The 12,234-nt window shown below is 43.6% G+C and overlaps 1 protein-coding gene across 1 annotated transcript; it reads left to right on the top strand.

Moving 5' to 3' along the window:
* The first annotated feature begins 394 nt into the window (after positions 1 to 394).
* LOC141672512 (uncharacterized) lies at positions 395 to 2,539 on the top strand. The gene is made up of 2 exons (XM_074479128.1): positions 395 to 1,871; positions 1,954 to 2,539. The coding sequence occupies exons 1-2, from the start codon at positions 1,362 to 1,364 to the stop codon at positions 2,458 to 2,460; spliced, it is 1,017 nt and encodes a 338-aa protein (XP_074335229.1). The 5' UTR covers positions 395 to 1,361; the 3' UTR covers positions 2,461 to 2,539.
* The last annotated feature ends 9,695 nt before the right edge of the window (positions 2,540 to 12,234 follow it).

Genomic DNA, 12,234 nt, shown 5'->3' with positions numbered 1-12,234 from the left:
GAGGTCGTAATTGGTTGTTGTTTTTGTGTTGTTTTGATATCTAAGTTCGGAGTAACAGGCTAGGGTTGTTTGTTTGGATTCGGGGGTCTCCAGATTGTAAGGTTTTGACTTGTAATAAAATTGAATCGTAGGGTAGTCCGGACCATGTAGCTTCAAAGATAATAAACTGTAGGAGTTTTAGACTAACCTTTGTAACTTGTTTTAGGTTTATGGTCCGGACTAAAGCTCTCGCCAAGGCGTTCATAACTTGTTATCCGGGGCCATCTAGTTCAGATTCTGTGTCTTCTGCTGATTCTGAACGGGTTGGGATGGGGAAGAGGGCTTCGACTTCGGATTCTGAGGCAATAACGAAGCTTACGGTTGCTAAAATATCTGCAAGAAAGGTACCTTGTAGTCCAGAGGGGCTGTGGGTGGAGAATCTTGGTTATTTTGTTACTAAGAGCGAGGAGATAGAAAACAGTTTTTATTTTAGGAGCATTAGGTCCGGATATGCTAGGCAGGAGAATGCTGGCCCAGGGTCTTATGATAGGGAAGCTTTTGACAGGAAGTTTGCGAACAGCATAGTGGCTAAGGAGCACTATGAGTTGAAGGATGAGTATTCTGGGCTAGATAATGAAGCCCAGGATTCGGCGGTCCGGGCTGCTTTTCAGTTGGATCGCCGGATTGAGTGGAGGTGGCCGACTCCGGACGAGAGGGCTCATCATAGGCCGGCTGATGGCTTCGTTCCCGTATGGTTGGAGCATCTCCGGTCTGGATGGAATCCACACTGGCATTTGTTTCTAAAACATTTGTGCAAATATGTGTACAAGATCTCTCCAATGCAGATAACGCCTAATGGAATAAAGTGGATGACTTGGTTCATTGCCACCTGCAATCAGTTTAAAGTTCAGCCCACTTTCAAGCTGTGGCATCACATTTTTCATTTAGTCCGGTCTAGCCAGTTCCCGTTATATGAGCTTCGGTTCCGGGCTCCGGAGTGTGGATATGGTGGTTCTTATAGGCCCGTTATTCAGCAGTCTTCGCTGAAGTTTTGGAATGGTGAGTTGATCATGCTCCGGGGTTTGGACTTGCACTATCTACCCCATATAGCTTCGGAAGGAGTCCGGACTCGCTTCCGCAGGGATGTGCTCCGGGGTGAAGCTCTCCGGTTAATTTTTGCATTTTGTGAATGTCTGGGTTTCCAGATGACCCGAGACACCTTTATGAATCATAGAACTTTGCATAGGCTGGGCTGTAAGTAGTTTTATTTCTTGTCCGGACCTTTTAGATGTTTCTTATCTGTTCCCATTTGTTGCTGCTTCTTGTTTTTGACTTGTGTTTTTTGTTTGCTTCTTGCAGGTTTACCACATTATAATCCGGACATGTCGTCCTCCGCTTATAGTGATGCTCTGAAGGGTTTGGGCAAGGCTTTCAAGTTGCCAAAAAAGAATGCTGTTGGTGGATCCGGATCGAACGCCTCGGCCGAGGAGGGGTCACAGAGCAATGCCGTTCCAAATCCGGAGGTTGAAGTTCATGTGAACCAATCCACTCCGGAGCATAATGTTGAGTTGGATATGGGTAATGAGTTTGACAATCTTGAGGATCTGGGTCCTATCGGGGAGGTTCCGGGTGCTGATTCTGGGCGGAGGAGGAAGAGGCTCCGGACTGTTGGGTCGAAACCTCCTAGGGCTGAAAATTATGAAGCTGGATCTGGGTCCGGGGCTGGCAAAGGGAAAGCAGTTGATGTTGATAGTCCGGATAAAGACGGTCCGGCGCTGGAGGAGAAGGTGGCTCGCTTCATGGCTGGGATTCCGAGTCAAGCTCAGTGGAGTAAGATGAATGAGTCCGGATTTGATGCCACTATGAAGGAGTGTTCCCGGCTCTGGGGTCAGGTATTTTCTTTCATTTCTTGCTTCTTGTTTACTGTGTTATTTTGACTTAGAATATTTTTCTAAGTTTATATGTATTTTGTAGCTTGGCGGATATATGGCCGGATCCGCCTCTCTTGCTTATAATGAGATTAAGGGTTTCCGGAGCTCTGTTGCTGAAAAGGATGCTGAGATTAGTCGGCTCCGGGACCAAATCATTGAGAAGGATAACTCTTTGTCCGGGTTGAACAAGAATCTGAATGAAGTGACTATCCGGGCTGATAACGCGGAGAGGGAGGTTTCTGATTTAAAATCCGAATTGGCAGAGCTCCGGAGGCAAATGTCTGCTGTTCGCCCGGAGGCTGAGGTTATCGATGTGTTTAAAAGATCTGAGGAGTACGATAGGGCCCTTGCCAATGCTGGTGCTCCGGAGATAGCTCGCTGCTGGCTGGTTGCTGAGCGACATATCAAGACTAATCCGGAGGCCGATTGGGATAGCTTCGTCTCCGAGTTTATCAAGGCTAAGGAAGACATTGAGCTTGGATTGGGGGAACCGGAGCCATTTGACGGCCCTTGTCCCAGTTTCATTCCTCCCAGTGCTCCGGACGCTTGACTTTCTATTTGTAAAACTGCTACTGCTACTTATTTGAGACTTGATAATATTTGGTTCTTGTAATATTTTTTGTACTTTGGTCCGGGCTTGTTTTGAGGCCGTTTAATTTGTAATGAATGCTTTCCTTGACGCTATTTTGCTTTGTTTCTGTGGTTTGTTTTTGCCTTAGAATATTTTTCCAAGTAGAATTTTGCTCTAGTCCTGACTGATCTTCTTGTCCGGACTAATGGAGGAGTTTGAGTTAGAAAATTAATTCTAAGTAAAAGTGGTTGCACTAGTCCTGACTAACAGAATGTCCGGACTAGTGGTTGCTTTTAGTTAGAAAATTATTTCTAAGTAAAAGTGGTTGCTCTAGTCTTGACTAATAGCTTGTCCGGACTAGTGGTTGCTTTTAGTTAGAAAATTAATTCTAAGTAAAAGTGGTTGCTCTAGTCCTGACTAATAGCTTGTCCGGACTAGTGGCTGCTTTTAGTTAGAAAATTAATTCTAAGTGAAAGTGGTTGCTCTAGTCCTGACTAATAGCTTGTCCGGACTAGTGGTTGCTTTTAGTTAGAAAATTAATTCTAAGTAAAAGTGGTTGCTCTAGTCCTGACTAATAGCTTGTCCGGACTAGTGGCTGCTTTTAGTTAGAAAATTAATTCTAAGTAAAAGTGGTTGCTCTAGTCCTGACTGACAGAATGTCCGGACTAGTGGCTGCTTTTAGTTAGAAAATTAATTCTAAGTAAAAGTGGTTGCTCTAGTCCTGACTAACAGAATGTCCGGACTAGTGGTTGCTTTTAGTTAGAAAATTACTTCTAAGTAAAAGTGGTTGCTCTAGTCCTGACTAACAGAATGTCCGGACTAGTGGTTGCTTTTGAAAATATGCAAGTTAAAGAGAAAGCTTTTAACTGATCATTCATACAATATAGAAGGAGAAACATTTTGGTTGCTTGCCAATATTGGCTACAAGTTTTTTGGTTGCTTTGTTTGCTTTACTACTGGTAGAATTTCCTTAGCCTTAGTCCATGCCAAGTGTTTGGGACTTCTGAGTCATCCATGTTCAAGAGCTTGTAGGTTCCTGGCCTGAGAACTTCTTTGATCTTGTATGGTCCTTCCCATTTAGGCATTAACTTTCCGGTGTTTGTGGGATCTGATGCTTCTGTGTCTCGAAGGACTAAGTCCCCAATTTGGAAGTTTTTGACTCTTGACTTCTTACTGAAGTGCTCTCTTGTTTTCTCCTTGTATTTTTCCATCCTTTGTACAGCTTGGTCCCGGACCTCATCAATTAGTTTCATGTTTGTTTTGAGTCCTTCTTCGTTTGCTTCTTCTTCAAAGTTTATTGCTCTGTGTGAAGGAGAGCCCACTTCAATAGGCAGCATTGCTTCTGTTCCATAAGCTAGTTTGAATGGAGTTTCTCCTGTGCTTGTCCTTGGGGTTGTCCTGTAGGACCAAAGTACGCTTGGTAGTTCTTCTGGCCACTTACTTTTGCTTTCCTTGAGTCTTTTCTCGATACCTCGGAGCAGGATTCTATTCGTTACTTCTACTTGGCCATTTCCTTGGGGATATGCCACTGATGATTTTTTGTGCTTGATTCCGCGCTCTTGTAGGTAGGACTCGAACTCTGATCCAATGAATTGAGGTCCGTTGTCGGATACTAGGACTCGTGGTATTCCGAATCTCATCAAAATGTTGTCCATAAACTTTATGCAGTCTTGCTGGTTGATTGTCCTCATTGCTTTTGCTTCAACCCATTTTGTCATGTAGTCAATAGAGACTAGTAGGTACCTGAGGTCTCCTTTTGCTCGGGGGAATGGTCCCATGATGTCAATACCCCAAACAGCAAAAGGGATAGGTGACAGGACTGAGGATGGTAGGACTGGGCTTATCCGGGATACGTTGCTGAATAGTTGGCACTCCTTGCACTTCTTGACGAATTGTATTGCATCCTGATGAATTGTTGGCCAGTAGTAGCCTTGTCTTATGATCTTATGAGCTAGGGCTTTTGCAGACATGTGGTCTCCGCATATTCCTTCATGCACTTCTACCAAGCAGTACTTTGCTTCTTCTGGGCTAATGCACTTCAGGATAGGAGAGGAGAAGGTCCTGCGGTAGAGTACTCCTTCTTCGAGGAAGAACTTGGCTGCTTTTGCTTTCAATCTTTGAGCTTTTCCTTTATCTTCTGGGAGGTCCCCTTTTTCCAAGTAATTTATAAAGGGAGTCATCCAATTTTGAGTGCTTTCTATTTCCAAGACCTCTCCGGATTCAATGGATGGTTTGTGGAGCTCTTCGAAGTAGACTGAGCAGTCTAGGTCTGATGAATTCCGGACTAATTTGGATAGAATATCCGCTTCTTCATTTTCTTCTCGGCATATTTGGAGGACTTGGTGGCTTGGGATTGAGGCTAAGTAGCTCTGAACCAGTGCTTGGTACTTCGCCAGAGTAGGGTCCTTTGCTATGTATTCTCCGTTTGTTTGCTTGACCACTATCTGGGAATCGCTGTAGATTTTTAAGTCCTGGACCCTTAGAGTCCGGGAGAGCTTTAGTCCTGCGATCAGCGCCTCATATTCTGCTTGATTGTTTGTTGCCGGGAAGTTGAAGGATATAGCTGTCTGAATCTTGAATCCTTCTGGACTCCTGAGTATGAGCCCGGCTCCTGACCTCTCGGTTGTTGAAGAACCATCTACCTTTAAGGTCCAGGCTCCCGGACTGATTTCCTTTTTTGGCTCCTGATCCATATCCATTGGTTCTTGGTCTTCTTCTGGGAAGTTGCATTCGATTATGAAATCTGCGAGAACTTGAGCTTTGATTGCAGTCCTGGGAATGAAGCTTAGGTTGAACTGGCTCAATTCCACAGCCCAATTAACAAGCCTTCCCGAGATTTCTGGCTTGTGGAGTATTTTCCTTAGTGGTTGATTTGTTACTACTTTGATCTCCCTCCCTTGGAAGTAGTGTCTGAGTTTCCTTGATGTTGTAACCAAAGCAAAAGCAAACTTCTCCAATCTTGGGTATCTTGTTTCTGCATCTTTTAGGACTTGGCTTACGTAGTAGACTGGTTGCTGTGTTCCATTTTCTTCCCTGATCAGGGCAGCTCCTACGGCTTGTGCTCCTGCTGATAAGTATAAGTAGAGAGGCTCTTCTGGCTTGGCTTTAGTTAGGACTGGTGGCTGAGAGAGGTAAGTTTTGATTTCCTCGAGTGCTTTCTGGCACTCTGGGCTCCAGTTTACCTCTTTCTTGTTGGTTGCTCCTTTGAGTAGATCAAAGAAAGGTAAGCACCTCTCTGCTAGTCTTGAGACAAATCTCCTGAGTGCTGCTAGTGATCCTGCTAGCTTCTGCACATCTTTTTGTGTCCTGGGAGCTTTCATCTCCTGGATCGCTTTTATTTTCTCCGGATTGGCTTCTATGCCTCTGCTGCTGATCATGAACCCTAGGAACTTCCCTGCTCCTACTCCGAAGGTGCATTTCTCTGGGTTTAGCTTGAGTTGGTTCTTCCTTAGATTTTCAAAGCATTCCTTCAGATCTTCCACATGCCCTTGTATAGTTGTTGATTTGGAAATCATGTCATCGACATAGCATTCCAAGTTTCTCCCAATCTGGGACTTGAATATCTTGTTCATGGCTCTTTGGTAAGTGGATCCTGCGCTGGTAAGCCCGAAGGGTAGCATCACATAAGCATAGACTGCTCTGTGAGTTATGAATGCTGTCTTAGGGATGTCCTTCGGGTTCATTTTTATTTGGTTGTATCCGGAGAAGGCGTCCATGAAACTTAGCATTACATGTCCTGAGGTTGCATCTATCAGCTGATCAATGTTTGGAAGGGGATACGGGTCCTTCGGGCATGCATTATTTAGGTCAGTGTAGTCCACGCACATTCTCCATTTGCCGTTGGGCTTCTTAACCATGACCACATTAGCTAGCCACTCCGGATATTTGATTTCTTTGATGATTCCTGCGTTGAGTAGCTTTTCTACTTCTTCGTCAATGGCTCTCTGCCTCTCCGGAGCAAAGTTTCTTCTCTTCTGCTTTATTGGTTTTTTGTTGGGGTTGACATCCAAGCTGTGCATTGCTATGGACTCATGTAGTCCTGGCATGTCTCTTGAACTCCAGGCAAAAACATCTCTGTACTCCCGGAGCAGGGATACTAGTTTCTCCTTGAAGGACTCCTCGAGTCCCGACCCAACTTTCACTTTTTTGCTAGGATCGCTTTCATCTACCTGGACTTCTTCTGTTTCAACTGCTGCTTCAATTTTTGCTTGTTCTTTGTTTGTAATCATTTGATGAATCCGGGCTTCAGAGTTCTTCTTCAGATAGTTGTTTGCTTGTTCAGGTTCTTCGGTTGCTTGCATGGTCGGACCAGGCTTATCTGGGACTCGATTTGTCTTATCTACTACCATGACTTGGTTGCTTGCCAGTTCTTCTGGACTTGCGTTGTTTGCTTCTTCTCTTGCCCGGGGTCGGTGTTTCTTCATGCTTTGTTGCTTGCGAAGGACCGTAGCCTTCCTCTTGTTATCTTGATGGGTTTCTGCCATAATTAACCCCTGGTTGTAGCATGTTTCGGCAACTCCCCAATCTCCTTTAATCTCTCCGACTCCCGTCGGGGTTGGAAACTTAATCTTGAGATGGGAGATTGAAGTTATTGCTTGCATCATAGTTAGAGCTGATCTGCCGATGATCCCGTTATATGAGGAAGGAGCGTTGATCACATAAAATTTGATGACATGAGTCACTTGGTTAGGAGCAGATCCAAAAATGACTGGCAGATACAAAGTTCCTTGGATCGGGACTAAGTTGTGGCCGAAACCATAGAGTGGGTCTTCTCGACATTCATTTGAGCGGACGCTCCCTAACTGCATTCTATCCACTGTGTGCTTGAAGAGAATATTTACTGAGGAGCCATTGTCTATAAGCATTCTTCTTACTTCATTATCAAAGATGTCCAGAGTGACAACCAAAGCTGCGTTGTGATGAGGGTTGACTCCTTCATAGTCCTTGCTGCTGAAGGATATCACCAGGTCTGGGAGTGATTGGATTGAAAGTACTTCTTCGCCGAAGCCCAGGCTCCTGGGTGGGGAGTAGGATCCGCCTAGGATCACATTGACTATATTCTTTCCTTTCTTCTGTGCTTCTCCTCTACTGTTGTCCCGAACTAAGTACTTGTTCATATTCCCCTTTTTCACTTGGTCCTCAATGAAGTACTTTAGTGATAAGCAATTCTCGGTTTTGTGGCCATGGGTCTCGTGATAATCACATTGCCTATTGTAGGGCCTGCTCTCCGGAGGAGTTTGCATTGGCTTCGGAGGATAATAGAAAGGTTTGTCTTTGACTTCTTTCAAGATTTCTTCCCGGGTCATGTTGAGAGGAGTCCAGTCCGGCTCCTGCTTCGGCTCCCGAGCTTGCTTCACGGGTCCTGGGTCGCTGCTCGACTCCTGCTTAGGACCAAGTCTTTGGAAAACCGGATTTGCTTGTCTTTCTTGGCTATGGTTGCTTTGCTTGAACTTCTTGTCCTGATGGTAACCTCCTTTCGGTCGGTCATCATTGTTTTTACTCCTGAACCCTCCATTCCGGGTCATTCTCATTGCTTGGAGCACGTCTGTCTCCTTAATGAATCTGGCGGCCATGGAATAAGCTGCTGCCAGACTTTGCGGCTCTTTATTGATTAGCTCCACAATATACCTTTCGTTGTGCTCTGGGTCCAGATTTCTTCTAAAAATGCTTAAAGCTTCCCTCTCATCCAGATTTGAAACTTTATTGATTGCTTCCTGGAACCGGCGCATGTATGCAGATAGGGATTCATTGTCGTGCTGCCGGATTGTCTCCAGGTGACACATGTGCATTTCGTGCGTTTTGTTCGCCCGAAATCTCCTGAGGAAAGAGGCTCGAAATTCCTTCCAGGAATGGATGCTGCGGGAGGGGATTCTGCTGAACCATCTCTGGGCCCCTCCCTTAAGTGTTGAAGCGAAGAACCTTGATTTCGTCAAGTCATTGTAGTAGTATATCTGCGCTATCTGTTCAAAGTAGTTCAAGTGCTCCTCCGGGTCTCCCAGACCATCAAAGGAGTCAAAGTTGTAATGTTTCAAGTCCCGCTGCCGGGGGATAGCTTCTAAGGAGTAGCTGAAAGGAGTGAGTGTTTCTCCAATCTCCACTCCTGAGTCTCTGTCCATCTTCCTCTGCAATTCATAGATCATGTCTTTTAGGTCCTTCTGCTTCTCTTCTTCTTCATCATCAGAAATCAGCTCCGGAGTGGGGTCTCTCCGGGTTCTTTTGCTCCTAGGCTTGGTCAACAGCTTCTCTTCTTCTAATTGTATTCTTTTTTGGATCTTTAGCTCGAGCTTTGCTTCTTCTTCTTTCCTGATTTGCTCCCGGACTTCTTCCAACTTTCTCTGTTTAGCAGCTTCTGCTTCTTTTTTGCCTTGATCTTTTTTGCTTTTCTTCCCCTTGGCTCCAATGCGGTCGAACACCGACCTCTTTGATTGCTGGGAGTCCCCGGATTCCTCCGGCTCCTCCTCTAGTTCTGCCTCTTCTTGGAGGCGGGTCTGCTCCTGTCTGTATAGTCTGATTGCTTCTGCTAGTTCATCGCTTGTAAGGTTAGCCATGTGCTCTTCGGCTACCGGGACATTTGTGTACTTGTACTGATTGAGCTCTATGAGGGTTCTGGCATCCCTTGTGTTTACAATTCTCTCCACTACGGGAGTGTGTAGTGGTTGCTCCTGGAATGTTTCTCTCTCGGCTCCTGGGTCAAGAGCCTGGGAGTGGTCCGGATCCTGGACCTGAGCACTAGCGGATGGCCTCCCAGAGGTATTCTTTCCTGGTCTTGCCATTTCTCAACAACACCAACAACAAATGATAACAATATGGCACAGAGAATATCGGTCTAAGGTTGCTTTATGAAATTTGCAGAAACTACCCAAAATAACGACAAATACTAGCAAATAGCTTCCTGGGAGCAGTTCAACCGATTTTATGGGACTATTCAACGATGAAGTACAACGCAAAGTTATATTCAAACTAGAACAATAACGATTAAAACTAACGATAGCTCACACAAACGTGGCTTAACCAACAAAATGAGCTCACACAAACGTGGCCTAAAGTAACGAGCGCATACAAACGTGGTCGATATGAGCAACATTCATGTTTACGTAAAGGGTTGTTTGCTTGAGTTCTTACAAGTTTGAATAAATGGACTCTTTGAAGAGTTTGCTGATGAAGGTGAATCCAGGGGCACCGAGACCCAAGGATGGAGAGCCCCTCCTTCTAGCGCCAAATGATAACTCCTGGTGGCGGGGCTGCTCCTTCGACGCCGTCCTGGATCTTTCGCCGCTGTAGAGGTGTAGCTGTGGTTGGGTTCCTACAAAACAACACCGGAAGGGGGGTTGGAGTCCCGCGGCGCCTCCGGCGTGAGAGTAAGAACTAGCTTTTTGGGAAGATGAAGATGAATATGAATGTAAGGTTGCTGTGTGTGTATATGAGTGTGAGAGAGTGATTAACCCCAAAACCTCACCTTCTTGGGCTATTTATAGCTCAAGAGTAGGGTTTTGGGGTTGGTACCTTCGAATCGTAGCCGTTGGTTCTGGGAGCGGAGGGCACCTGGCGGGAGTGGATGCTTTACACGCGTCAGCGCGGGACTGGTCGAGGAATGTTTTGAGGATCCTCTGACACGTGCCCTGATTATTCCCATGATTGATGTGTGACAGTTGTCCCCGTCACGTGCTTGGGCCAACGTCTCACGTGTTGGGGTTTATCAAGGTTCCGCTTACGGGACTAAGCTGGCCAGGAGTGGTAGTGTGCGGGACTACCCCTTCTAGGAGCTGCGTAGAGTTATGAGCCTAGGAGTAGGCATTCCCGGAGCTGCATGGAGTTAGGAGCTTAGGAGTAGTCCTCCCAGGAGCTGTATGGAGTTAGGAGCTTAGGAGTAGTCCTCCCAGGAGCTGTATGGAGCTGAAGGCCTAGGAGTAGTTCTCCCAGGAGCCATATGGACTATCACACTACACGGAACGTTGCCAGATCTACATACAAATGATCATTACAATGCCCAGACAATAATCGCACTAGAAAATGAAGTGGCTTCTGATACCTAAATGGCTAAATGGAACATTAACAAGGAAGTAGTGATTCTTGGCACCGGGGGAGCCTTCAAGGCAACTAAATTGTTAGTGGTTCTGTTAATCTAGTTTCTTTTGCTTGTGAATTTTAGAGCTTATACCTATTTAAGTGTTACTCCCCTAATCCCATAATTTTTGGTTTGTTTGATCTTTTCAGTTAAATTGACCGAACTTTGATTATAAAGTATATATTTTATATATCTTTTTTTATAATTTTCAAAATCTGAAAAATAAATCAAAAAATATGTTAAATATACTTTCTAAAATTACAATTTTTATGATTGTTTTTAGCCATATTACAGAGTGTATAATTTGTGGTCAAATTTCGTTCAATTTAACCGTCAAAAGTTAAATAAGTAAAAAATTATGAGACTGAGATTGTTTTTAATTTGGTTTGTAATAGGGTGTGATCGAGCCGAGCCGAGCCGAGCCGAGTCGAGTCGAGCCGAGTCGAGCCGCCGAACATTACCAGGCTCGGCTCGAGCTCGATTAAAAAAGTTCGTGCTTGGACTCGAGTTCGACCGAGCCTTAAATTGCAAGCTCGAAGCTCGGCTCGATAGACTCGAGTTCGGCTCGAAAACTCGAATTAATTTCATTAAATAATGAGGGAAACTGGAAATATGACCAGTTTAGCTCGAGTTCGATTTGATTAAATATATATATATATATAATATTATATATATATTAAAATATATTTATATTAAAAAAATTAAAAATAGTAAAAATTCGATAAGACTCGCGAACCTTACTAGCCGAGTAATTTGAAGATCGAGCTCGGTTCGGTAAAAAATTCGAATAGTTCGAGATCGAACTCGGCTCAATTACTATCAATCCGAATTCGAAAATTTTACAAATCGAACTTGAATAGCTCACGAACCGTTTGACTTATTTACGCCACTAGTTTGTAATATGAATTTGCTCGGTTGTAGTTGGGAAAGTTCTCTGAGAAACCTTCTCATTATATTTTTGTAAGTTAATAAAAACTGGCTAAATTCTTTTAATAAACAAATGAATTGTTTTAGAGTACATTTTAATAATAATTTTGATGTCCACTAAACAACCTTTAATTTCACTCCGTAGCTTTATTTTCACAATATTAAAACACGCTGCGAACAATATTCCCTTTAACTTGTGTTTTATATAAACAAAATAAACTATGGTGCAGTCATAGATTTCTTATGGGCCTTGCCTTGGAGGTTTTAAAATTAGTAGGTAGCCTACTTTCAAAGAACAGTTATTTTATTTTGTTGGCCTAACAATCCATTAAACACATATTTTGGATTTATAAAAAATATATCAACCCTGCTGAAGCCCAATCCATTACACACATATTTTGGACTTGTAAAAAAAATATCAACCCTGAAGCTTTCGGCTCAAAGAAAAAACTAGTCCAACCCAAATGCTAGATTTGATAGATTACAGCAACTCTATGAATATACTTTATCCAAATGATTAGGATTGTGATTGTGCATACAAGTTTGCAAAAAAAAAAAAACTATTATTAACTTCTATTTCATGAAAAAAGAATTAAACTGGATTAAATTATTGATTTGTCCTTTTTTATCCAAATCTAGAGCAAAAAAAATATTTTAACCAAATCCAATTGGATTTTACTATTGTGCATAAATTTTCAAAATATCACTATTTTACTTTTTCTATAAACATGAATCCTTAATTTATGTAAATTAGATTAAGA

This window comes from Apium graveolens, chromosome 7 (genome assembly GCF_009905375.1).
Source record: "Apium graveolens cultivar Ventura chromosome 7, ASM990537v1, whole genome shotgun sequence".
Classification (NCBI taxonomy): domain Eukaryota; kingdom Viridiplantae; phylum Streptophyta; class Magnoliopsida; order Apiales; family Apiaceae; genus Apium; species Apium graveolens.
This window is presented reverse-complemented; position numbering and strand designations above follow the sequence as displayed.